Here is a 27273-nt window from a genome sequence, read left to right on the forward strand (position 1 = left end):
TATACCTAATTTTAATGCAGATAAGTGCTGGCCTATTGATTTGCATGTTTCCCTGGCAAAATGGAAATCCCATGTGAGTATGTTCTTTGTCTGTAGGAAATGCATTTTAAAAAACCTTTATGAATACCACAATCTATGCTAAAAAGGAAAACATAAGACACTGGTATAAAATTATGTACAGAACCTAGAGGAAGTAGCGCTAATATATATACACACACATATACGTGCATCTCTCCATGCCTTCACGTGTGCATGTGTGAATGCGTGCTACATAATACACAGTTCTTTAGCACATAGTTACAATTCCAATAAAGTGTCCGAACTAATGGAAATCCAATCTCTAAATATAATCTTAAATCAGCTAAGGAAAAAAATGAAAAATGCCAAACTAAGCAACAAAGTAAATAAATCATAAAGTGACCATGGAATGCTAATCTTAAACTCAAGAAACAACACATAGTTGTGATGAAACATAAATGTTCAGGAGGAAAGATGAGTGCAACAGCCCACAACAGCATGTAGGTTGCAAAACCTGAGCACACGGGATTCCGTGAGGGCCATTAACTGATATAATCCTAACCAAAATGAATAGATACGCCATTAAGGTGTTAATAAATATTTTGGAAAGAGAATAGGTGTTTTAGGTGCCCAGGGTTGCCGACCTTTGCTGTGTTTATTAGTGGGACAATGATGCATTATTAACACACAGCAGCTGTACCTGAACTGCTGCCATGAACATAATAGCCTTTTATAGCCATCAGGGGAGTGAGATAGGAGGCCTTTATTAACCACTAGACATGATTAGCACATTATGTGAGCTTTAGTAGGCAAATTATCTCTTATTGAAATATAATGTTGGTTATAACTAATTGTAAACATGATTTTAAAAACTTCTCAATGCAAAACTAAGAGTTTTACTACCATTTAGTAAATTACTGGCTAGGCCACTAAAAAAATAATTCTTCGTTTCCTTTGTTCAACCTGCAAAAACAACTGTACCTCACAAAAACTTATTGCACTACGATAAAACCACTGAAGTGAAGGACTTCCACAACACGAATATTAGTCTTCAGAACTGTAAAAAAAACATAAACAGACCTTTCCAATATAACCAAGAACACTGCCAATGAAGAAAAAAACCCCCTTGCCTGTAAAGATTACAAGCAGTTCTTAAAAAAATCAGTTTGACAATGCATTTTCAAGAGTTAACTTGAAAAAATAACACTATGATTTACTTCAAAAAGCTTAATTTTGGGTAAGATTATCCCATTAGCCTTCGCAACTGAACATAGCACTGAGAGTCCATTATGAGCAGTCTTTTATGCCCTAGCAGAAAGACATTAACATAAAATAAATCATTAGCTTTGATATTAAGCCTCTACTGTCTGCAGGTTTCTATGACTGATGTTTACAACTGTGTCCTCCAGCTGACAGACTTTTTTGAAAGGTTATCATCCCTCCTCACCACTATTTTTCCTTTGACTATTCATTATTATTTCAGGTTGATGCAAACACAGTGATCGTATACAAAACAAATGTTTTCTCTTATTCATGAACACAAACCTATGCACTTTTGGCAACTGCGACCAGAACAGGACTTTGAAGCCAGCTATTCAGGGTAGAAACGATGGATCCTCAGAGCAAATTCACTTTCTTCCAAGTGAGCAATACATAATGAAGTAGGAACAGGCGTGTGTATATACGTCTAGAGTAGCATTGATACAATAGGAATTTGTATGTATACATAATCTTCTCACTCTTCTGGCAGGAACTGTCTGGATAAATCTTTTGCTTCACACTGCAGACTTTGTACTTCCTTTACTGACCCATTTCCCTAAGTACCGGTTATCACCGCCTGATTTTAGAGTTCTGATTTCTTCTTGCATATAGAATAAGTAACCGCAGTTCACTGGAGATTTCCTTAATATAACAAAAATACATACCGGCTACAGAAACTTCTATTTAACCTTTAAGACCATATAATCATCAACAACAATAGCAGGAGACAAAAGTACTACCACAGCAGCTCAATTTCCATGCTTAGCCAGCAGTACCTTTGAAAAAAGCCACTCGTGCCACTTTTGATTGGTAGAGAGCAGTTTAACAGTCAAGAATGTGACTGCTAAAACATTCTGACATTTCCACTAACCTGGATTTGTCAGATGCTCATGTAATTCAAGTGTTTTGCAACTCAGACAGCAGCATGTTTCTTGGGAGGAAACCATACTGCAAGGGTCTGTAGCAAATCAAATAGCAGCCCAGTGAGAAATACTAAATGAACAGTTCAGGAACAGTGTTAGCATATGTGCAATTGAAAGATAAGATACAAATATTAGTAGAGCCGTATGAAATTCAAACGCTAAAAATAAACTCCTTATTGCAAACACGAGAAGCAAAAGAAAACCACAGACATTACAAATGTCGGTTGCACCAAGATCTCTGCTGAAAAACGGTTTTAACTTGGAATATCCAAGGCAAGAGTCAAACATTTTATTTGATGCCCTGACTTACTAACCCAAAACTGATCGCAACTAATGAACACAAAATGCAGATATTCCAGTGGAAGGGGAGACAAGATTTTCTTCTGTGCACCTGCTGCTGTGGAAGGGCGATATTTGTTGCTGCTGCTAAAGCTTTGTAATCTGCGCCTAACCACAGAACAATGCAATGTTGCCATTTTCCAACTGAATGCTGCAGGGACAAATGTTCTGACCAAGAAAATCTCACTCAGGTTGATGTGAACTCCATGTCTGAAAGTATTTTGGAAGTGCTGCTATAATTAACAATCATTTGGCACTTCCGCTACAAACCATGTTTTGGAGCAGTTTATAACTCAGCATTTTTAATGAGAAATAACTCCTTGGGCAGAAAATCTGTACCTAGTTGTGTAACTAAAACAGCAGAATGGAATAAACAGAACAGAACAGACTAGACTATTTCAGTTGGAAGAGACCTACAACAATTATCTAGTCCAATTGCAACAATAAAGCATTTAGATTTGGTTAGGCTGTACTTAAAATAAGTATGTTAGTGTACACAGCCCATGCTGGAGATCCACAGAGCATGCGTCCACTTCAAAAAGATAAACAAAGCTGCCACTAATTGCCACCGCTGTCAGTTCCAGAAGCCGAGGTCTGCACTGATCCCGGGACTACCCTCTCACCATGAGAAGCGGTGCTTTCAGGTCACTCTTGAGCCGTGCTGAGAGAGCAGTCAAAGGAAGCTTTTCACATCCACAGTCTAAGCTTTGTTGTATCTGCCATCGACACAGAATTTAAATATTGAAGAATCCTGATCTGAATCCTACCGTGATGAGGACATTTCTCTGCCTAAGTACAAAGTCCTGTTTCAAACACAGCCCATTTTCCAATGCTTCTGTACAGTGTTAGCAAGAGGAGAAAGTCCTGCTAAGATGGGAACCCAAGGACAGGAAAGTGCTCAGTTGTCCCCAGTAAAGTGCAATCGTCCCCACCACGCACCAAATGCCACAGGAGCTGGGACTGCCCAGTCCTCCATAGTACCAGCTCCTTAAGCCCTTAAATGCAGCTCCAGCTGCCCTTTGGTTTAATGTAAACACCAACATGCGCTCTGGTGTTTAGCTACTTCAGCATTCTTAATAGTTTGCAGTTTTCACTTTTTTCAGAAGATCTCATGATAGGCTGGCTGAGGGTAAGGCCCTAAAGATAAAACACATCATTCTGGTAAGAGAATAAAACTCTTTATTACAAAAACCAACTTCTCTCAAGGTACTGATGTTTGGCAGAAAGAAAGAAAGGAAAAAAAGAATGACTGTGAATGCTTCGGTTTACAGACATCTTTGAGAAAGAGTTCTCAGAAGAACAGACATAAATAATTTTCTGTATTCCACTAAAATTGGGACCACTTCCATTCTGAAATGCTGGAACTTAAGGAGAGACACTTGAGGCTTGCCCTCAACTCTGAGACTTCATTCTAAGGTCTGGTAACCCAGAAAAGAAAAGTCCATTTCCCTTCTTCCTATGTGGCATCTTTTGAAACTAACTAAAACACTTAACACTTAAAAATCAACAGTCAGCACTAATGCAACTGTTTAATCTTTCCTTTAAGAGGCAGCCACAAATTTCAAGAATGATTCTAATGCAGTAGGGGACAAGGTAGTTACCTAAGGGGAAAAAAAAATACACCCAGAATAAACAAACGGCAATCTATTAGATGAGCACAATGTAAAATGCTGTCAAAACACTAACACAGCATTTCAGCTTCAGAGCTGTCCTTCAGAGCGCTAGCTTGCCACAATCCTGAGTTTCAGCTAGAGACTGGACAGAAGCAAGCCACTGGAAATAATGCACACTTTGTAAACAGCCACGGAACATTTTACTTAAGAGTCGTCTCTATGGTGGAGTTAAGTTTACACAATGAATTATTCTAAACACTGTGTATAAATATATGCACTTTTGCTCCGTGGAATTCTGATTACGAGGAGGATTGTTACCTGCTTACCAAGCACTGTATTATATCTCCTTATCCACTGCTACCCAATGTCACTCTGCTTTTTTCATTTTGAAGGGTTTTGCTTCCCTCTCCCTCTTTTTTCCTCTTTATTCCTCTTTTCAAAAACAACTACAGTCTATCATTCTACCTCTGCTGTCTGGCTGTATTTTTCCACTGCACTGACAACTACCAGTGAACACAAGAAACATGAGTTGTAGGCTCCTGTATTTTTGAACCAGGTAGCAAATCACAGAAGAATCTAGTGCATAATTCTGCAAGGCTAACCATTGGGAGCAGTAAAGACCACTATTTTCTCCCTGCTGTTGGCAGGGGTCAGCATCCCTGTCATTAGCCGTGTCAAACTGTAATTGTATAACTGCACTTTATGTGAACAGATATCTGAAAACATTGTGAAGTTGCAAGTATGAAAATACACCAACCCTTCTTACAGCACTGATCGAAGCGGTCTTTGGAGGTGACACTTCGGTACGGAAAGCCACAAGGATGTTACTTACTGCCCTCTACGTAAACATTTCAACTTATTGCCCAACTTTTCCAAGCAGCTTGGAATCCCTGACCTTCTATCAAATTAAGACACGTGGATTATGAGAGTCACTTCTTTTACAGCATTCAACTCAATTAAGGAATGTGATGTTTCTTAAAATAAACTTCAACTGAGCAGACTACTCATATTAGCCTGTCAATGTCTGAAATGCAATTATGCTTCAAGTTTCAAGAGGCGAACAGTACAACTCCAACTCTAAATCTGTCTGTCCAGCGTAAGAGCTGCACTCTGTTATTTCAAAGGCTGACCTATATACCGCAGCATACCATCCATTCTGTCTGTTTGTATAAGAGATACCTCACACAGTTGTCATAACCAACATTGTTTGCATTGTTCTTTCACTTTTCTCTCTCCATGGGTAATGCAGAGGAACAAGGAAAAGCCTGCATAACAATATATGCGGAGTATAATGAGCTTTCACAGCACACAGAGACATATTAGACTAAGACGCTTAGAATGCTATTTGAGGTTTATAAAACAAAGATCTAAGCAGTCTTCTGAAACAAAGCCTGCCAACTGAAAATTGTAAGATAAGAGGCGACTGTTTGAATCTACATTATTGCATTTTCCTTTGGCTACAGAAAAATGCACTGTCAATACCTCCCGTGCACGTGCCTGGGAACTCGCTCATATGCTACAAACAACCATCTGATCAGGAAAAAAAAAAGTGCTAACAGAACAATTAGAAAAGTTATAAGCATTTGTGGAATACACTCTAAATTGCCAGCAGCTCAAGCGGACCTAGCATGTAAAGAATCAAAGTCTGTCATATTTGTCAAAAAAAAAAAAAAGAAGAAACCAAACCCCAGGTAGGAAACAAAGGCCAAATCCACTAGTAAGTGCCCAAAGCCAGTTTTAACTAACTTTACAAGAAAGAAGATCCCGTTCTGAATTATTTTACAGGTAAAGACCTCATCAAGACCACCACTCCAACCCAACCACAGATCCATCCCACTCCAGCCATCCCCTCCTTTCCTGGGGGAGATCAAGAGCAAACACTCAACCAAACTTACTGAACGCAAAATTCCGCAGGCCTCCCGCCCCTCAACCTCCCTAAATACACAGAGCACGGAAATGAGTGACAGAGCAATGTTGTAACATGACGACATGTTTAGAACAAGTCAGATAAGTTTTCACAGCAATGTTCATCACGCCGGGTGACGGGAGAGAGTGAAGGGGGTGAAAAAGGACATGTTCGGTAACTGTACGCCTCCAAGGGGCCTGGCAAACCTACTCTGGCCACTTAATGCAACCAACGGTCAGTGGCAAAGGCATCTGAGAAAGACATTCGTCCTGTACTCGGTGTCTTATATTGAAACATTCCTGGTAAGTCTTTTCCAAGCATAAAGGGTATGTCTTATGACTGTGCACTTTTAAGCACATTATCAGTTCAGGCAAAGCGAAATAGAAGAGTTGCAACTTGTCTACAGAATGAGTGTCTCATTTGCATTTAAAAAGAACAGTTTGCTCCCTCATACATGGCATGACTTAAAAGAAGCTTTAACCAGCTAGTGAAGAAACTCTGAAAACGACTTTCTAAATTAATTTATTCGATTTGCAGTGCGACCCACCAAAAATGATTTAAGGAACTTAATTGGAAAATGATTTAATATATTAAAGTAATTCTTGATTTTCCAAAGCATTTAACTTTTAAATTAAATCTGGCCCACTATCTCAAGAACGATGAGTGAAATGTGTATTCAACTCATTACCTTCTTTTTGAAGCTTTAAATCACCGATAGGTTTAATAACGTTTGTCCGGTTTCACTGCCAAATGGGTCTTCAGACACGTTGGTGCTTATGTCGTTAATATCAGTCCAAGCGTCTCACTTGGCACCACTTTACGGTGACAATTAAAAAAAAAAACAACCCAGACAATAGAGAAAATAACGGCAAAGGCAGCAGCAGCCTCATCGATTACTCAGAGCACTTACAAAAAAATTAATGCCCAAGTACAGGCTCCTGCACATCTGGACTCTTCCTGCCGAACCAAGTTCCCTCCTGGCACAAACTTGTATGGGGCAGGTCTGCCAGATGCTGCGAAACACAGTTATTAAACCACCGCTACCATCCTACCTCTGGGATCCCTCTGGAAATATCCTTAGGCATCGCCACAAAGGGCCAGGTTCATCCCTGAATTCTACAACTCCATCGAGCACATGGGAAACGCAGCCAGGACGAACCGGGCCGTTGCTGTCGCTGTCGGCAGACGAGACCATGGGGGGAATCTTGCCTGGAAACCCAAAGGGCTTCGCCCCGCCGCTGCCGCCGCCGCCGCGCCGCGGCACGGACACACGCCCGCTGCCCCCTTTATCGCTTCATCGCGATCGTGCCCCGCAGGGATGGAGTCGGCTCCCGACATCGCTCCCACACGACAACAGCCCGAGCGCGGAACCGCCGGGGAACCTGCCCCTCCGCGCCCCTCCGCGCCCGCGCTCCGCACCAGCCGCCAGCCCCTGCGGACGCTGCGCGCGGCGGAGTTTACGCTGGGAAAAAAAAAAAAAAAAAACAAAAAACAAAAAACCAACAAACAAACAAAAAACCAAACAACCCCAAACCATCTGCTGCTGCCTGCCCCAGGCTTCCAGGGCAGGTTTCTAAACTCGCGCCTAAGCGCCCAGGTTTAAACTCAGCTTTCGCTCCCAGCTTTTTTTTTTTTTTTTTTTTTGGGGAGGGGGGGATGCTCAAGAAGTGCCCCGGGCAACTCACATGTCCTCCGGCCAGCGTTTTATTCCCATTCCATAACAGCAGGGGAAAAAAAAGTGCAGCTCATGCATAAAAAGCCCCAGCTTGGTCAGGGCACAGGGGGACCGCGGGAACCCCCAGCCCCCCTCCTTTGCACCAAAAGTCATGCAAAGTGCTCCGGCATCGCAGCACCAAACTCTCGTCGCCAAACCCTGGCTTTGGGGCTAGCGAGAGCCTCCACTGCAGCTCCTCCTTCCCCCAGGGGCTCAAAACTTCGCTCTCCTCAGGTACTGACCCGATTTGCAGCGGTTTGATGAAGTTCTAGGGAAAACTGGGGAGGCAGTTGCACAGCCGGGACAAAGTCGAGCCCCTGTTAGGAACCGACTTGTCACCCTTACACGCCCTGGGTGTGCATATGGGGGGGTGTGGGGGGTGTGTGCAGACACATACACATACACCGATGTCACACACACGGGCACACCGAACCGTGCTGGCGGCCCCGCTCTGACACGGGCACCGCAGGCTACGCGCCGGGGCAGTTTCTCCCCGATGCTTCTCATCAATGGGAGCCCTGGAAATCCAAGTCCTCCGCATTCAACACCCTTGTCCACGCTGTTTCTCCGAAAGGGAAGATGTTATGGAAAATGCCTCCCCCACCCACCCACACACCCACCCCCCCCACCCCACCCCCCCAGGCTCCAGCCGCCCGCCCCCAAACTACTCCGGGGTTTTAATTTGGGGTGCGGGTGTGTGTGTCCCGGCGGCACCTCTCCGCGACTGCTCTTCCCCAACCCCCCCACACCACCCCAAAATCCCGGCGGGTGCCCCTGCCCGCAGCCTCGCCCGCTGCTCAACTTGATGCGGGGCTCGGCGGAGCGCAGCGCCCGCTCCGCGCAACGCGCAGCCACCGCAGAACAACCCACCCGGCGCAGATACAAACACCTCGGACGACACAAAACACGAGTCACCTTGTTGCAATAGTAGGGGTCCAGGCAGGGGGAAGGTCCCACACAAGGCGTATCAGGAGCGGCTGCAGGCTGAGGAGGTGGCGAATAAAATCTTACGTCCATTTCACTCAAACATCAAGCAAACTCCTTTTCTTTTTGTCGTTAATGTTGATGCAAAAAAAAAAAAAAAGGGGGGGGGTGAGTGTGTGTGAGGGGAGGGGGGGACACACAACAAGACTGAGAAGAATAAAAAAAAGAGGTGCCTGACTTCAGTAGTCAAAGAAACACCTTCCCTGCCTCACATCCGTTTGTGGTTTGTAAAGAGAGAGAGAGGAGCGAGGGGGGAAGGAAAAAAAAAAAAAAATCCCTTCCAAAAAAGCACCGGTCTGCAGATGTCTGCGAGAGAATCAACAAACCCTCCTTCTTCTACGGCAGGGCAGGTAACTTCAAGTACTTATTGTTTCCCCCACGCATCGGCACCGGGGCGCTAGCTCTGTGTGTGCCTCTCTTTATGGGAGTCTCGGAGTTGCTTCGCTTCTCCCTCCCTCCCTCTCGCTCGCTCCCTCTCTTCTCTTCTCGTTCTTTTTTTTTTTTTTTTAAAAATTTATTTATTATTATTTATCTGGTCGAGTTCGGTGGCGGTGTATTTTGGTTGCCCTCCACCGTGAGGAGAGGGGGGGTGTTGGGGGGGGGGGGGTGTGGGGAGGCGGTGGCGGCAGCCGGGCCCCCCGCGCACCCCCGGGGGGAGCGGCGAGGCAGTCCGCCCGCGCCGGAATGGCCGCCCCGCTCCGCCCGGCTCTCTCGGCACGGCACGGCACGGCACGGCGGCAGTGGGGAAAACGACTCGCTCCGCCGGCGGAGTGGCTGCTCCGAGTGTGCTTCACACAAAGGGGCCGGCGAGGGAAGAGCCATTTGCGACCGCCGGGGACGGGGCTGGCAGTCGCGGAGAGGGGGCGCTGCCGCGCCCGCCATCCCGCCGCCGTCCCCGCCTTCCCCGCCCGGCCCCCCCCCCGCCCCCGGCGCCGCCCGGCCCCCCGCCGGTTACTATGGCATCCCCTCCGCGGCCTGCCGCCGCGGCGGGCTCGGCCCGGCCCGGCCTGGCCCGGGGACTGAGGGGAAGCGGGGGGCCAGGGTGGCAGCGGCTGCAGGGGACCGAGGGATTCGGCCCTGGGCTCCGCCATGGCGGTGTGGCCGCGGGCAGGTGCCTTGAGGTGCCTCTGGGAGGGCTCCCCGGCCCATCATCTCCACAGCCATTTTGCAAAGGTCGGGTCAGGCACCCCGTGCCCCGGCTCCCCTGGCAGGTTGAGCGGGGTCGAGCCGCAAGCAGGGCCCGGCGGGTTAGGTGAGCCCTTCGCCTTATGTGCCAGCGGAGTGGAAGGCCTCACCCGGAGTTTGTGGTGGCACAAATAAACTGTGATCCATGTGCACGCCTCAAAAAGCAGGAAAGAAGTAAAAAAAGTAAAAAGCAGCAGCCATGAAATGACCTTATGAACTGGGGTCTGGATTAGCTTGGAGCGCTTGGGCCTGGCCGTGCTGGGGGAGTGCGGACACCGGGCAGGGCCTTCCTCACCGCGAGGCGGGGGAGATGGGCGAGCCGAGAGGGGAGGAGGGAAGGGGAAGAGAATGGGGCAGGGAAAATGAAGAGGAGCACAATTAGCTGCGAACAAGGGTGCTGACAAAGGAAAGTTGGGAATCGAGTGGGATGCGGGAGAGGGATTGATGAGCAAAACAAGGTTTAACAGGCAAAAACAATGAAAGAAAGGGTGACTTCAAGACACTGTGAGCAATCCCACTGGGTTTCCTGCTGAGTCTCTGGTAGTTTTAATCAGGACAGAAAGGATGGAAGAGAAAGGATACAGGAAGGACACTATACTGAGCTTAGATAATGCCCTACAGAGGAATTGTATTCTGAAAAGAAAGGCATGCCTTTTCCCTCTTTAAATAAAAACAAATTAGCGAGTGCCACACAAATAAGCTGAGATGGTGACAATTAACAGGAATGGTTATATCTATCAGATACTCATGAGCGTTTTTGTCACAAAACAGTTGGAATCAGAAGAACTTTTAAGAAGATTTGTAATGCCTGTTGTCACACAAAACTCTTTTCTTGTTGCTGAAAGAAAATATGAATTCAGAGTAAAGATTTCAAGAGGGCACAGTATTAAGGGGAAGCAAATCACAAATTTTGAGTGATGGTATCACTGTTTGTGTGAGGATCTGTAATCTGTACCTCAGATATTTTCGTATTGTAGAGTCCTTCAAGGTAGTGTTAAGTCATGACTTTCCTCCATGTCTAACAACCTGCTTTCAGTAAAGCTTAATTGTCTGGAAAAAAATACATAAGTAGTGTACATGAAACTCTAGAGAAAAGAGGTTTGAAGCAATATTCCTTTTTCAGGATTATTTGATCAAAAATATCTCTGAAGAGTCTAGGTTGTCAGTTCAACACAATTTTAAGTCTGATGGCAATAAATGTTTTCCTTAAACATGCAATTACAAAAGGATCTCAGTTGCTTTCTTTTTAATAACGTTTGAAACCCTTACGGCCTTGGAGAAAAGCTTGAAAACATGACCCAGAAAAAGCTCCAGAAAGCAAAGGAAAAGATGTTAACATTTTTTTTTTTCTCAATCTCATGATTTTTTGGCGTCTGACTCATTATTTTGCATGTTTGGGATTAGACATTTTGAAAGTTAAAAAATCCTAAAAAAGACTTTCCTTTGCAAGAAATGTACTTGACGCCTGACAGATATATCGCTGCTGCAAGCGGCTGATATGTGGACCGTAATTTGACAAAGTGAACGGGAGACAGATTGCGAGCTCGGTGTTGAAAAGCTGCTGTTGGGAAACTTGTTATTCATGGGCCGTGGATTAGTTTGCAGCCTGTTGTGGAGAAAGGTGGTTGAGATACACTGATTCTAGAAGAGCTGATCTCAGCGACCGGTGGGTGCAGGTGCATACTGGTGGGTGCAGGTACAGCGATGCTAACGCAGAGCTGGAGATGTCACTGCCAGAATGACCAGAACATCCAATGATAAAAAGTAGAAATTTGGCTTTTGATTTAGATGAAATATTATTGACTGTTGCCTTGAGAAAGGCTTCAAGTTCCTAGGAGTCGGACGGAGTTTACAACTGTACCATTTGCTTTGCACGGCACTTCCAGTTATTTTCAGTACTTAATGATGCAGGCCCAGAGAGGTTATAAAATTTTTGCTGCTACTTACAGAGAAGATTTAATCATCGAGATGGTAAAAACACCTGAGATTTGTGGCAGTTATCTGTACAGTTTGTAAAAATTAAAAAGCTATATATATATTAGTCCGTTGAGTGTTCTTTTGTTTTGTGGGGGACATTTTCTCTGGGGTTTTCAGAATAATGCGTTTGTGGAGAACTGGAACTGAAAATGTTAATACGATTGTAGGTTTTGCCTCTATGGACTGAGGATGTAAGGCCATTGGCAGTGATGTACCAAACTTGACCACTTTAGCTCATGTGAGTGTGTTTTCTAGAAAAAAAGTTGCAGCGGATTAAAAAGCATGAATCAGTTTTTAGAAGTTTAAAAGGAAAGAACATTTGTTCAGAAGGGCACTGAGTTTTTAAAGCCATTCTGCATTCAAGTGAATGTCTCCAAAATAGTCATGAAAGAGGTTCCTATACCAGCATATGAGAAGAGTGTCATTGCTTTTCTCATATAAATAGGAACAAGTGCCTTGAGAAACATGATCTGTATCTCCTGATACTAAAAAAGTTGTTATTCTTTTAAATGCTGTCTGCTGGAGTGAGACTATGAGGTACGAATATTCTCCATGGAAGGGAGAACTCATACAGCATTCCTTGCCAAGCAGCGTTGCGGATGCAAGAGCATAGACTGGAGACCTACGGAGGTCATTAGATGGACAATCCATGAATGGATCAGCAGCTCCTTTGAGCTGAAAATAGCTGGAGGTAGAGACGTGGGGGCAGCGGATGGGGGGAAGTGTCGTGCACACTTGCCCTCGGTTCGGGCTGTCACGCCTAGAGCCGTCGCTGGAGGCAGAGTACTGGCAGGGCAGACCCTCTGTCTGAACTAGTCCAGCTGTTTGCGTGTTCTCATGGAGGCTCTGCAATGATCAGACCGTCAGAATTAAAAGAAATGTGTATGTCCGAAATGACAGGTCGTTTTCTGGTCTGCCCTAATGTCTCACCCAGCTGCTCTTTCCAGTCTATCGGGGGGCCATCGGTAGGTAAAAGCCATGTTCTCAGCCAAAGAGAAATAGAAGTAACTTAGTTTAAAAAAGAATCCAGCCCAACATCTTTGTGTTTTAATGTCACGCATCTATACCCAGCTTTGTTTGGGATCTCCAGACAAAGATGTGTGATCATCTATTATAACGAGAAGGTTTCTCGCTTTTCCTAAGAAGGAGGAAATGTGAGACTGGATAATGGCTTATTATTTATTATACATGGACACCACAAGACCCTTTTCATGAGGTTGGCTCTTCTTTAAAGAAAAGTTTTCTCCTACATATTTAAGAACAGCTGGTTTGGAAAGTCATTTTCCTTCTTGTTTTGTGGGCTGTGTTTTGGGAGCCAGGAGGGCCAGATGAGCTGAGAGGGGAGCCATGAGATTTTGCTGAGAAAATCCCTCCTGCTGAAATTTTTGCTTTATTTACTGATGCACAGGACTATTTACCTTACAGAACAAAGCTCCATGCTCATCAGTTTCCAGAGAGTAGTTAATTAAATCATAATAGGATGAAGGGTCTGTCCCTTTTGTGTGGATGTCCTGTTTCATGTCCTTAAACTGGGCATGACACTTGGATCTGGGAAGATGCAAAACATAATGATATTAAGATTACAGAATATTTAAAACAAAGTAATTAATCTGGTCTTTTCATGAGAATGAACTCAAATCCTTTAAGAAATTGATTCATTTTAAGTGTTGTTGACATTCTGGGGGTGCACTCAGAAGTGAGCATAAATGAGTGTATTTAAACAGAAGCATTTGCAATATGGTATCAAAGCTTGATAATGGTGATGTATGTTTCAGAGTATTTAAACAGTTTGTAATGCTACCTAATAGTGTGTCAAATCAAGTGTTGTCAAACACGTAATGAAAGAGGCAGCTATTTTATTATTTTAGCCACTGCTCCTGTCTTGTTTAATTTGTTTGTGGTGAAAATGACCAGCCCCAAATTATCACACTTGCACGGAAATAAATTGTTCTCATCTTTGTAAGGAAGTAAAGATCGCTTCAAAATAGTAAAGGAAAGCCCCTGACTTCCCTTTGCTGCAAAACACAGAGAAAACCTCAGTATTGCCATATTTTCTCATTCCAAACAAATGATACACAGCCGGTTTAACAAATAGGGGAGGAATAGACACGTGGGTCGAACCCGAACTGTGTCTTGCATCTCGCAGAAGGTTTTTACACTCATCTGCCGTTGCCTCCAGTAGGAATTAAGCGCACAACACCTTACAGAATCAAGATCTTAAGTAACCATGAGAGAAATACAAAAATGTGAAATTCACCTTGCATATTTGCAGCTTCAATCCATTCCCATATGCTTCAAAGACTCTGCCAGCTGGTTCGATTCAAGTTACCAAATTTACTGTGGCCTTGCAGACATACAAAAGGTAGGCCGGTCTTGAAAGAAAACATTTCACTGGGCCTTAGAATCAAATTATTTCTCATGGTCAGAGAAACAAAGGGAAACTCGATGTTCCTTTTTGCCTCTTCCTGTATCTCCTATGTTATGAAGGGATTTTATATGAGATACACTGTCCACATGGTATGCAGGAAGGCTCAGAAATACATCACAGCATGCTGTACGCTAGTTCTCCATTGCAAGATATACCTAAGTGTTAAGGTTGCCAATTTTCCACTCTTCCACTTATCTTTTTAAATCAGTCATGAAACCTCTAGAAGTATAAAGGATCAGGAATTTTTGGTTTCATGCTATTTTTTTCTGAAGTGTACCAGAGGACTGTACTGGGGTTTCAGAAACTTAGGGTTTTTTTAAGGAAAATTGTGTTTTCAACAATCTATTTTGCTGTTTTAAAACCCTGTCTAAAGGCATTTTGGTTTTGCTTCCAAAAAGTGAGGATCCATAAAAGTTATATAAATGTTATCTGGGGACTGCATCATATACAGATGTCTTGAGAACAAAGCTGTACAAATGTTTGATACCATCAGAAACACCCATCTATCATTGCAGATATTTTACAAATGTACATATTATCAGCTGGATATGTCAGCTGAATAGTCGGGAAAAAGGAAGGACAGAACAGAGGACTGGTCACAAGCAGAGCCATGAGGACTAGTCTGTCTTACCAGTTTTTCCATAGCGCTAAAAAGGGAATTCTCATCTGCCAAGACAGAGTTTTCAGTTCAGAACAGTGATGTCATCATTCTCCTTTTTGATAAAACTCCCAAACAGAGCTGAATGGCCCCTGCATGAGCTCTCCGCCATGAGGAGACCTTTACAGGCTTACTTAAGACCTCTTTTTTCCTATGCTCTGCTGTCTTATCTGGCTCAGATGTCTTTTGCTAGAGAACCGTTTTCGTTGTCCTTTGTATTTACAAGGTCTCTGTGAAGCAATACCTTGGATGTTTGTTAAAGCTCCAAGCAAGGTGGGTCTTTCAACAGAGGACTCCCACCCCATTATGTAACAAAAAGTCATCTATCTACCTTCTTTTATGTGCTTTTAATTAGTATTTCAAGCCCAGAATTATAGATGCTAAGAGAGAGAGATCCAAACTCTATTCTCTCTGAATACATATAAATATAGCAGAGAGTTCACAGCTTGCTTGAATTTAATCTGCTTCCCTAGGGACTTACAGTTACTGTCAGAAAAGTACCACGCGAGGGGGTACAGTTGGCATTTGAAGTGCAGAAGGTCGGGACTGAGACACAGTAAAACTATATTGGGAGTTCCCATTAGAGCTTCCTGTTATGGTGAATAAATCCAGTCCCATTCACACGTGATGGGTTGATATAGATGCATCATCCGTGTTGTCATCCATCAGTTTTTAAGGGGGGTGATGAATTGTCGGACTACTGGCTTGAGAACAAAATTTCCTTCTTTGCTGAGATTTCATCATTTTCCTGCTGGATCTCCAGGAACGTCAGACCACCTTTCTTCTCACTACATGGTTCTTTTCTCCATGGAGCTGTCACCCTCAAATCTAGTAAAAACTCTTTGTCATCCTTTTCTGAGCTTTCTAGTTTAACAGTTTCGTGTCATAGCTTTGTACCACAATAAAAATAAAAAATCTCTAGGTGTTAAAGAAGTCCTTGGGAAACTGTAAGTGATAGAGTCAGCATTTACAGAACGTATCACAACAGGTCTGACTGACCTTGGCAGCTATAGGAGATCACCATTTCTCATGGATGAGCTATTCCTGAATGTCTGCCTTTTATGCTGTATAAGGCAGAAATACCTTTTCTGGATCAAGGCTACTACTTTCTGGTTCTCTTATTCTTTAACAGAGATCGTCTATTATAGGGACATGTTTAATATTATCTATTTAAGGAATATCTTTATTTCTGTTAATTCTTGAAAGCCTGTGTCTTGTTCTATGATACATTAAGATAAAAATACATCGTTAGTGTTATTTTAAAGTCTTACACTATTTTATTGAGGTATTTTTTTGAGGATTTTGTATGTTTTACTTTTTGTCACAGTCAAACTGCAAAGATTAATGTTTGTGGATGTCCTCCAAATCATCTGCCTTCACTCTGGCTACTAGAGTGTAATCAACACTGTTTTCTTATTGGAATGGCCCTTGTTCTGTTTTTTTAGCAGTATACAGGAGTACCAGTTGAAGGGAATTCATTACTGATCATTCATCTTTAAAAACAGACGCTTCAGTAGCATGTGTAAGTACAGCAGAGTCGAACATGCATGTTAATCAGATGCTAAGAAGCATGTGGAGGGAAAGCCCCAAGCCACGTTTGAAATGATCACGTTTCTAACTATTTGTTGAGCACATGTAGGTTTATAAGAGCTGCATGAAGACAGTTGCCCGACTGCATAATACACTGGCAATGATTAAGTAAAAACAAAGAATAACTAGAAAGAGAAGAGAATAAGGAGAAGCTGTGACTTGTTCACAGTTGTAGAATGCAGGAAAAAAATACCCATCCCCCTAAGATACCCTTCCCCCTCCCCGCAGTGGAATTTCCCTGCTTTGAAGTTATCTTGAGAAGCCACTATTTGTGATCTGCCCAAGAGGTCAGCAGGCCCCAACTGCCATACCACAGGGTCGGAGGTGGTTTCAAAGCTGAGAGCCTCCCCCCAAAGAATGGTCTGTGAGCATCTTGCTTTCTTTTGGATAAAGTGTGACCTCAGCTGGTCACTGCTGTATTCGGGAACAGGGGAAAAAGTCCATCATGGAAGAAGGTCCCATGCCATTTTGTGGGACAAAATCTTAGTTCAGTGTCAGCTCCCAAGGTTCCTTTTTAGTTCACTGGAGAAATATGTAGTGAGTATTTACATATGTACGAGTAGAACTGGATGGGGTGAGGGAGAGAGCTGAAGCATGTGTTTGCACTTGCTGGGAATCATGCATGTCCTACATCTGCCTGCCTGTCTCTCATTAACATGGGATTCATCAGTTATGTGTTAAAAAATAAAAATAAAAATAGCCAGTTGCCAAGACTAACAGTTATGTACTCCTGGTTTATTTTTCTCACTTTCATGTTTCTATAAGCATTAAAACATTAAATTATAAAAAACCCAAACTGTCCTGGCCAGAGTTTAGCCCGGGCCCACAGAGAGGATGCAAACTGAAGGAACCTTAAAGCAGAAAGTACCTTTAAGGAGAAATGTACCAAAAGGAAGAGGTTTAAGGAATCTGAGCACCAGTCATTTGTGCTACAATGCCTAGCCACACTGAGGAGAGTAAAGGGTAGGGAGACACAATATTTCTGAATTTCCATGTCTTTGTGGGTTTAAGTCAGACCCTTAACCTTATTTGAATATAGTATTTTTGTAGTTTAATACATTTCATACAGAATGTATAAAGAAGATTTAATAACTGTCTCTTAGCTGTGGTTTATCTCTACCTCAGAGAAAGCCAAAATGAGTTTCTAGTGAAATGGCTGAAAGAGCATACACGGTAAGTCTTCTATCAAATTATTTCCAGTCTTGCTGATTTGTAAAAGATCTTTCAGAAAGATTCTGTCTTTTTATGTAGAATGTTAAAGTTTGAGTCTGTGCCCAAAATTTATAAAAGGAACTACAAGTAACCGGTGAAAGTCTAGCTTGCCATCTCCTGTGTTTTAAAACTCCCGAGACTGCTTGCTCTCATGTGGAGTTTGCGCTAGTGTTTAACTCAAGTTTTTCCCTCAAAAAAGAAAATTATATTCTAGTGTATTACATATTTCTGGCTGTAATAGCAATTAAGTATGTTGGAAGAAACTAATCAAATCCCCAGGCTTCTGTGCCTTTTTGTTTTTCAGATGTGCGTCACAGATAAAGGGCTAACTCTGTGAACGCACTCTTAGGTTAATAAGGACACAAGATGAACAATACTTACGTAATTAGTCAGCAGACACAAATGTTCCAGAATAAGATCTTCTGAAGTATCGTAGTAGAAATATAAATCAAATGTTTCATGTTGCTGTTGTCAACTATTAGAAATGGAAATGTTTCTGCAGCATTTCACATTCTCTGGGTAGCTTTACGTCAGAGTGAGTATTCTTGGGGAGTGGGATTACACAAGGGCAGTTTACTATTTTCCACCCGCCCCAGAAGCAAACTAGCCCACTGGCACAATTTAAAGCAACAATATCAGGCTGGGCCTGTAGGTATGTGTTTGCCCTGCTTCTCCAGCCTTTTGCCTGTGGTTTAAAGGCATCTCTTTGCTTTGACCGTGCTGCGAAGGTTGTTCAGATTTTAATAGCAGCAGTTTCCTAACACTCCGACACAAACATTTGAGCGACTTGAGTTGACTGGCCATCGAAAGGTATAAACTGGCAGAGTTAATGCGATCAGTCTCATGGGATCATGATTGCTGCAAGCTGGGCTCTAGTGCATGTGTAACACTGTGTGTCTTCCAGCAGCTTCCCAAAGTGCTCGCCACACACACCCAAAAAAGCCAGACAAATTCTCCCTTAACCTAATGGGAAGACATTTGTAGAGGTGCACATGTTATCACACACAAATTAAGGGCTATACTCCCGTGATTATTAGCACTGCTTCTAAGTCAGGATTTCATGTGAGCACAGCATCCAAGTGTAGGGTATTAAGGCTAGTTCTGCTTTGGACACATGCACAAATATACCTCCATGTCATCTGGTGTTTCTGATTCGGAAGAATCTCTGTATTTGTTTGTCTTCCTTGAACACTCAAAATCAGGTATCCAGGTCTGCTTTTTTTCTTTAGTATAGTTTTGTTCCTAGCGTAACAAAGGTGTGATTTTGCAGTCAGCTTCAGCAAATTTAAATCTGTGCTGCTGCTGAAAATGGCGGTATGGCTCTCCTTTCCTCCCTCCTCCAGCTGCATCTTTCCGCTGCCTCCCTGGGGAGGATGAGGATGCTGATGGCTGTACCGTTAGCTGTGTCAGGAGATGTCTGAAAATCCGCGCATGGCTCAGGTCTCAGGTGGATCGTTGGGTTTTTTGACCCAGCTGACTGTGTGGTGTGAGAGAGCTGGTGATGAAACAAGAGAAGAGCATTTACCTCGGTCCGCGGCAAGGAGGGTGGAGGGAGTGGGCCTGCCTCTTGGCACACTCCCTACTTAGGTTAGCTTAAGCCAATAATGAAACAGTACCTAGGAGTCCTCTTGCTAAACTCAGAGGTGAAACATGCTTCTGGTATTAAGGAAGACCAAACACTGGAAAATTCCAATGCTTTATTTTTTTTTAAAGACTTATACTCTGTGTAGTGTAATATTCTGAGGACTTGAAGCAAGGCCATCATACAGGAAAAGTAAATAGGAGTGGATATTGAGTGGAAACAGTGGTAAGAGCTAGACAGCTCACGCAGATCCAGTCACTGGTCACAAGTTTTCCCTAAAACATTATTGGTGGGGAGAATGTTGAAAATACTCTTAAACACACCAGAAATTATCAAAAAGGTATGCACAGTTTGTAAGCTTTGATTGGGATGAAAACTGGTAGAAATAAATTTGCTACTTCCCTTTTTTTTTTTTTTTTAAAATCGATCCCATCCGTTTTCTTGCAATTCCTACCTGCCCAGTAGGGCAAATGAAACCTGTGGTACTGGAGCTGAAGTGACTTCTCTGCGTTGTATCAGCCTGTGAGTTGGGAAGGGAGCAGGGGGACTGTGAGGGGGAGGGGGGAAACAGATGGATCCTAGATTGTGCTGCAGCTGAGATTGAAATAAAATTTCACCTTAAAATGGGGTGGCTGCTGCTTCTATGAAACTCTTGGGGATAATTCATCTGCCACTTGATAAATTGGCAGGGCTTCTTTCCAGGTTCTCCCCTCTATTCTCCTTCATGCTTTGTATGTGTCTACATGTTTGTGAGGTATGTGTATGTAATTTTCAAGATGCCTGGCCCCTTTTTTCTCCTTGGCTAACTTCTGAAATAGAGCTGTCAGGATGATTCCAGCGTTTGGAGCCATATTCTTTCTGACAGAATATAACTCTTCTCCACAGTTTTCCTTTTTTATGGCCTGAAGTCAATGGGAATATTCAATGCAACCTAAGGTCAGGTTCTTGAATTTTAACACAATTTCCCATGAGAACTAGAAGGACGAAAATTCCTTTAAGACAGGGAACAAAAAGTGGAACAGTAATATAAGGAGTAAAGACTTGTTATGTGGCTTTAAAAAAGCAGCTTGAAGAGGTTTCAGATCTAGGGGGGATGAGCTTCATTTAATCTGTCCAGGAATTTAACACCAGTCACTGTGTTACCAGTCATTTGTACAGAAGGGTTGAACGCTCATAGCAACTGGCCGTGCCAGCAATCCCGAGCTTCAGGAGGTCAGCTGCAAGAAGGTACATCAAATTATGGCATTTCAAAAATGTGTTGAAATGCAACATACGCAGTCATACGAACCTGCATGACATGGAGGGATTTTAATCTATACCGTAGCAGTGGGCTGTACAGGAATACAACCACCAATTGCTTGTCCAGTCCTTTAAAATACAAGAAAAAGGTCAGTTAGGAGCTGGACAGATTTGGCTAGTTCCTTTGTAGCTGATCAATGTTGTTATTTGATATATTGGGAGGCAGAGATTGTCAACATTTTAGTCAACAAAGAATTCTGTAATCCTGAAAAGAAATGGTGATGTTCATTTATTTTCTGCAAAGGAAGAGGTTTCATGCCTGTGCCCACCTCCACAGAGTGGAAATTCACAGGGACCCAGTTTTTATCAAGGCAAAGTTTCCCGTATAGTAAATGGAAATTTTAGATCTCTCTAATATCAGTTGAACTTTGAAAAATCTAAATTCTCTTGTTCTACATATTTCTGATGTCAGGAGTCTTGGGTTTTGCATTAGTGAAATAGGATGGGAATGAAGGTGTTGCTATTTACAAACTCTTTGAAGATGTAAGGTGTTGTATATATAGAAATCATCACTTTTATATGGCTTTGGATGTGCTAAAAATGCATTGCAGTTCATTGGTGGTACAACTTTATGTTGATCAGTGAAAAATCTGAATATTAAATTTAGAGAAGAGTAGTTCACTATATGTGTTCCATTAAGAAAGACAAAATATGCTTTATTCATGTCGTATTTTAAGCTCTTTCACTTCCCCAAACATCAGCTGTCAGACTTTGTTGCCGTCCTTAGTAATGGCTGCAAAGTGAGACATTTTCCCGTTTTTCTACATTTGGAGTGGCTTACCTTCCAATAATAATCCTATTTTATCAGTGGTATAAAAAATAGGTTTTAAATGGAAGCATCAGCTAAGAATTATATTTTAACTATGGTGTAGCACTGCAGGGAGTACGGTAAATCCCACAGAGTAAAACATGCTATAGGGAAAAAAAGTAGCAGCAGTGTGGCCCATGGCAAGATGAACTACGAAAAATCCGGCTAAGTAATGTCCACTCCAATTACATTTAAGCGTTTTATGGAAAATCTACTCAACAGGATGATATTTACGGTATTGAAAGCGCCTCTGTAGATTTTACACCCCCCTCTTAATTTTTTTTAGTCTTTCCATAACAGTATCAATTATTTTGCATTCTGTTTTCAGTCTGCTTCATGTTCCCTTGTCTTGCCTCTCGCTCCCTCTCCCCCTCCTCCACACCCTTTCTCTCTTTCTCATATCATCTCAGAGCTGTTAGAAAGAATACTGCCTTTTTGTGTGCGATACTCTCCAGCTTTAGCAATTTTCCATTTCACTTCTTTCTCGTTGTACTTTTTCCATTTAGTATTTGGGGAGAAAAATCATTCTATTTAGAGGTGAGCCAAATACACCATCACAATGTTTTGGCCTGAGTTAGTATTTTCAAATATAAAGTTTACTTTCAGTTTCCCGGGCTTCCCATTCGCCCGTTATTAAAGAAGGAAGAGGGGAACAAAAAGGTCTTAACTGTTACCAGCAGCAGCAGGTGTATTTTTACAACTGTTGCTGTTACTTGTCCCTCGTCTAGTTTGCAGCAGCATGGAGGCTCTGCAGGCTGGCTGGCACCACCCGGGTCTCCCAACAGCACAGCTCACTTGTGGGAAGACACAGCCCTGGTCTGGGTCTAAAATGGTGTTGTGAGTATGTTTTAGGTAGGGCAAGATGTAATGAGTTCTAAGGAGGGAAGTAAACTGAAGTAAGTACTACAAAAAATTTTGAGGATGGTGTGGTGGTGTGTGGGCAGGTGTGGTTATCCAAGCTGGTTAGGAGGAGGCAGAAGGCAAGTGATTTTAAGTAGAGTCCAGGGGTTTTGAAATCAGAGAAGCCTTCATCAACAGAGCGCCTTCTGCTAGCAGAGGCTATATTTTCAGAGTAAATGATGACTGAAGGAAAGAGTAAGGACTTCTAATTTTACTACTGAATTGTGTATATTAGTATAGAAAACATCTCTTTGCATTTAATCCATGACTGTTCTGTCCTAGCTAATACTTCCTTGCAGTTTATATAAAAAGGCTATGTAAAAGTGGGCAAAAATGATGATACTACTCTTAGGATACGCAGAGTGGGCAAAGACTAAGATACCACAGCATTTAGGCGCCATGGTGGTAGCTGCCTTAGAGATAAATACAAGAGAGACAAACAGAATGAGTCAACGCATTGCCCAATTTGCATAAAAATTTTCATAAAATAACTTGCAGTGTTTGAGAAAGAAAATAAATATTTGGTGTTTAGGTTGGTATGGTGTTGGGGTAGTGAAAAAAAAACAAAACTATGAACAAATAGTCTAAGCTACATCAGGAGTTTACTAACCAGACAATGTCTTCTAAGTAACAAAGTGAATATGAAAAAATGCTTTAATTATGTAGAGGTTAGATGTTATCCCAGCTAGTGTAATGGCAGGCTTTCCTGTCCTCTTAGCTTCTAAAGCAGATTTTAACCATTGATTTCAAGAAGCTCTGAAGAGGATTGTGCAGCAAGTGCTGTGGATTCTTGTGTTTACTCCAATGAATAAGCTTTACTTTTGTCTTGCTGCTTTGGGCTTGGTGATAGAAAGAGCAGGTTTCGTCAGCCTCAGAGAGCGTTTTCTGCTTTCCCTTTCAGTTGGGATGAACATTTACCCTGTTTCCCTATGCTGCTTTTTGAGTCAGAAGCATTTTTTAATAGATTCTTCAACCCAAGGGTGATGAATGCTTTCCCTTGCATGCTCTTCTAGACTAACATCTGGTTTCAGCAGACCACTTAAACACATGCGTAAGTGCATCCTTAAACATTTTGTTGGGCATATGCCTGAAGGAGTACGGTAGACACATTAAAGAGCAGGATATTCTTAAGTGCTTTTTTGAATAGGGGCCTCAATAGGAATGAAAAGAGAATTATGTGCCTTGTTTTAACTGAGTGAATTAATTAGCCAAAGATATGTTGCGTTTACTGACATTATCTTTTGTTGTTATATAACTTCAAAGATTACAGAAAAATACTTCACTCAAATTGTGTTCAATATATGCATTTTAATAAGTACATTTTCACCTGGTAGAATTTAGCTGCAGAGGCATTGATAAAAAATAAAGTCTTTGCTTCCATTCAGCCATACTTTGCTAGTAAATGAGCTTGCAATACTGAAAAAAGGTTTTAGGGGGGATAAAGAAAAAAGAAAATTGACAACTTCATGCTTTGGAAGGTGCACCAAGGTCTAAGAATTTTGTGCCTTTGCTACGTGGTAATTATTTTTGAGTTCGTACTCCTGAACGAGTAGGCAATAACCTATTTTTTCTGTTAGGAATGAATGAGCAAATTTAAGAATGAAGTACCCCAAACAGAATAAACATGACATTTTGCATTTTATAGGACGTATGGCTCTGATACTGCAGCTCAAAGAAGCCCTACTCTTTTCTAATGGGTGAATGGCTTGAAAAGCAGAGTTCTGCATCAAAATATGGCAAGGCTGGTTACTTTATCTGATTTGTAGTCCATTTACTGGGGGAAAGGGTAAGAAATTTAAGGATAACTTAACATATCTGCTCATCTTCTGAAACTGCCTGGTATTTTTGTGAGCTTCCATAGGAGGCAAGAGAACCCTGAGCAGAAATGATAGCAAAATTAGACATCAGAACTTCACTAGAGTTACTCAAATTAGGGCTCAATGGAATAGGCACCTGGATTTTTTTTTTTTTCCTCTGCTTAACTTTTACTGAAAACCCTCTCAAGAATGGTATATTTTGCCAATATTTTTCCTAGCAGATAACTTTAAATAAAAGGAAACTATCCCCCAAACGCATGCTTATGCAGGCATTTGGAATGCAGCAAGTGTGTTTTCATTATGACTGAGCAATTTCAGCTGTGAGCGACTGTATAGCAAGAAGTAGAAAAAAATAAATACATCTTTGGAGGTAAATTAAATTGCAGTACCCAAAGAATTGGGATCTGTCTTTTATAATTTGGACATGACAAAACTGAAATAAAAGTAAAAGTTCAAACTAGATTCTCCACTGCTTTCAAGTGCCTTTGTAAAAGTGAAATTGAAATGGAGTGTAGGGACTAGCACAGCTTACAAATATTTTTCTCTTCATTTTCAGCATGCACTCATCAGTATGTACTCTTATGTACAGATTTCATCCACAGTTCAAAAAGCCTTTATAAATGAAATTCAACAAAAACAATGGTCTCTCTGATCAGAAAGGATCTTGTCCAGGACAGTCATTTGCATAGTGTATATCAATGTATGTGTGCACATCTATGTCTGCGGAGACGATTTAGGGAAGAAGGAAGGAAAAGACAATCCTGACAATATTATTTGTAAAGTATCTCTACCCATTCATTCCCTGAATGATAGTGCACCATCTAAAACACTAATTGGATTGCACAATTGCGTGAGTCTCCTGAGTATTGCATCTCAGCAATAAAATCCCCGCAGAGTCATTTATCATGTCAAAGGGTAAGTGATATTTTTTGGGGTATTCATCTGGATAGATGAAAAACAAACACTGCAGTTTGGGAATTTATAGATACATAGACATGACCTGTGAATGAGTGATCTGCAAGATTACGCACCGATTGTGCTTCAAATAGCACCATAAAAGACACTTCAGTATATAAATACTAGGTGTCTCTTTTTAAGTTTGAGATACTTACAGTTCTAGCCAGCCCTCAAACACCTCTGGATGCTTTCATAATGCAATATCACAATGAAAGTCAAAAAACTGTGGAGTGAGCCCACCAAGGAATAAAGAAGGGGATTTTACCATGGAGAGGGGATTGTTTTACCTGCCCGTAGCAACCTCTGTTGCAGGCTAATGCTGCAATGTACTCGTGTTCAGCAGTCTTCTTTGGTTGAAGTGCAATAAAGATATGTTTGGGGGATCGTAATTTTTCTAAATTATATGATTTTTCCAGTGAGGACTTTGGTCTTGAGTCTACAAAAATCAACACTTTTGATTGACTTGAAAAATATGAGTAGAGGAGTCCAATGGGAAAGGCCTTTAATTTCCAAAAGCATGTCAGGCTGGACTCCATGGCAGGCTGTTATGCTTAGTACTGCAAGTACCTATCTTGCCTAATTCCAAAATGACCCAGATCAGCTACAGGATAAGGGCCAGGGGCACTTGCAACCTGAGTCACCAATTGTCTGCAGTACAGAGACACGTCTTTTTTGGACATTGCCAGGAGAAATGCAACCTCACTGTGCATTAACCATACAGAGCTGCTTGGTCTCTTACGTCATATCCAAGTACTACTGGACTTCACAAAGTAAGAATTCTTTGCCTTGACTAACATACATAACCTAGCCTGGTAGCCACTACTGGCCTATCAAGCCTATGTGTAGATTTTGCCCTCCAGGACTTCCACTTCAGAAAGTTTCCCAACTAAAACTAATGGTTTCCTGAGTATCCAGGGATAAGGGACTGCTAAAGGCTCCGTAACTAGAGGCTTCTCCTGCAGAAAGGGAAGCTTAGTTGTCTTTTGAGCTGAATTAGGTATTTAATTTTTTAAAAAATATTGGTTTTTTTAATCGAGTGATTAATCCTGGGTCTTTCCTGCTGCAGGTTGTAATCCACCTTGCTACTATCTTGCCTGTTCTGTCTCTGCTAAATTTTTGGCAGGGGAGGAGCTGGAAAATACTTCTGTCTCTGTCTGTCTGTGGGAGAAAAAAGTGTGTGAGGAAAGACTCATTCCCCTTTGGTTCATGAAAAAAGTGCTTAGAAGAAGACTCTGTGTTGTGACTCTTGGGTGGAAGGAGGTATCTCCCCCGTGCATGCTAACATGGTGTAATTGCATAGATTAAAGGACTTTGAATAGTCCCTTCCCTTTAATATTTCCAGTTTCTCGTAAGTGCACTTACTTTCCATGTGCCATTCCTAGCTCTCCCCAGGACTTGTTATGAAATTTTGCTGTATCTAAGTTGGATGCCAGAAATTCTATGAAGTAGTGGGCTTGCCCTCCAGAGAAAGGTATTTTCTTATATTAGTTCGAAAAGTGATTACTGGAGTGCGGAAGGACGGGAATTGCTCCTTACAGTCATTTTTCAGTATGTGGGTGGACTTTGGTAACTCAAAATGATTCAAAAGTATTGTTACTGAGAACTCAGCAATAGGTAATCTTGAGGGCAGAGACACATCTTAAACCCTTTCTTCTTCAGAATTTAAAAGCTTTCCTTGTATTCATTTGGAATTGTCCATTTACCTGGAATTGCCTCTAATCTGTCTTAAAAAAACAGATCACGAGGAAGGTTGGGAGTTGGAGCAAAAAACATTGGGCAGAGTCATGCGGAAAAGGCATTCCATTTTTTGAAATACATCCAAAAGAACCTAGTCTATAAGCTCTGACACATCTCACCTAATTTCAGGTACCTAGGTGAGGGGCAAAAAAGGAGTCAGTTGCTCCAAATCCTTCCAGTTGGAAAGTGATGGGCAACTGCAAATTGCCCACACCATGTCTGGTTTTCTTAGTCCTTGCCCACTGATTGTAAGGGTAGCCAGAAGAAACTAGATTGTCACTTAGGAACCCAGTATTCTAATGAGGTTAAAACTCTGGCCTTAAAAAAATCATATTTCCTAGGAGATTTTACTGCTGAAAGATGGAG

The 27273-nt window shown here is 42.2% G+C and overlaps 1 protein-coding gene across 2 annotated transcripts in view; it reads right to left on the reverse strand.

Moving 5' to 3' along the window:
• The window catches only part of TOX (thymocyte selection associated high mobility group box), a 212409-nt gene extending 203619 nt beyond the window's left edge, over positions 1-8790 (reverse strand). The window contains exon 1 of one of the 2 annotated variants that reach the window (XM_086472678.1): positions 8689-8790. In XM_086472678.1, the coding sequence (XP_086328804.1) occupies positions 8689-8790 (102 nt within the window). Of the gene's footprint in view, positions 1-7111; positions 7255-8688 lie in introns of those variants that run through there. The other variant, XM_086472677.1, reaches the window with a different exon arrangement.
• Positions 8791-27273: the final 18483 nt, after the last annotated feature.

The sequence above is a fragment of the Leptosomus discolor genome, chromosome 13 (assembly GCF_034619465.1).
Source record: "Leptosomus discolor isolate bLepDis1 chromosome 13, bLepDis1.hap2, whole genome shotgun sequence".
NCBI classification, from domain to species: Eukaryota; Metazoa; Chordata; class Aves; order Leptosomiformes; family Leptosomidae; genus Leptosomus; species Leptosomus discolor.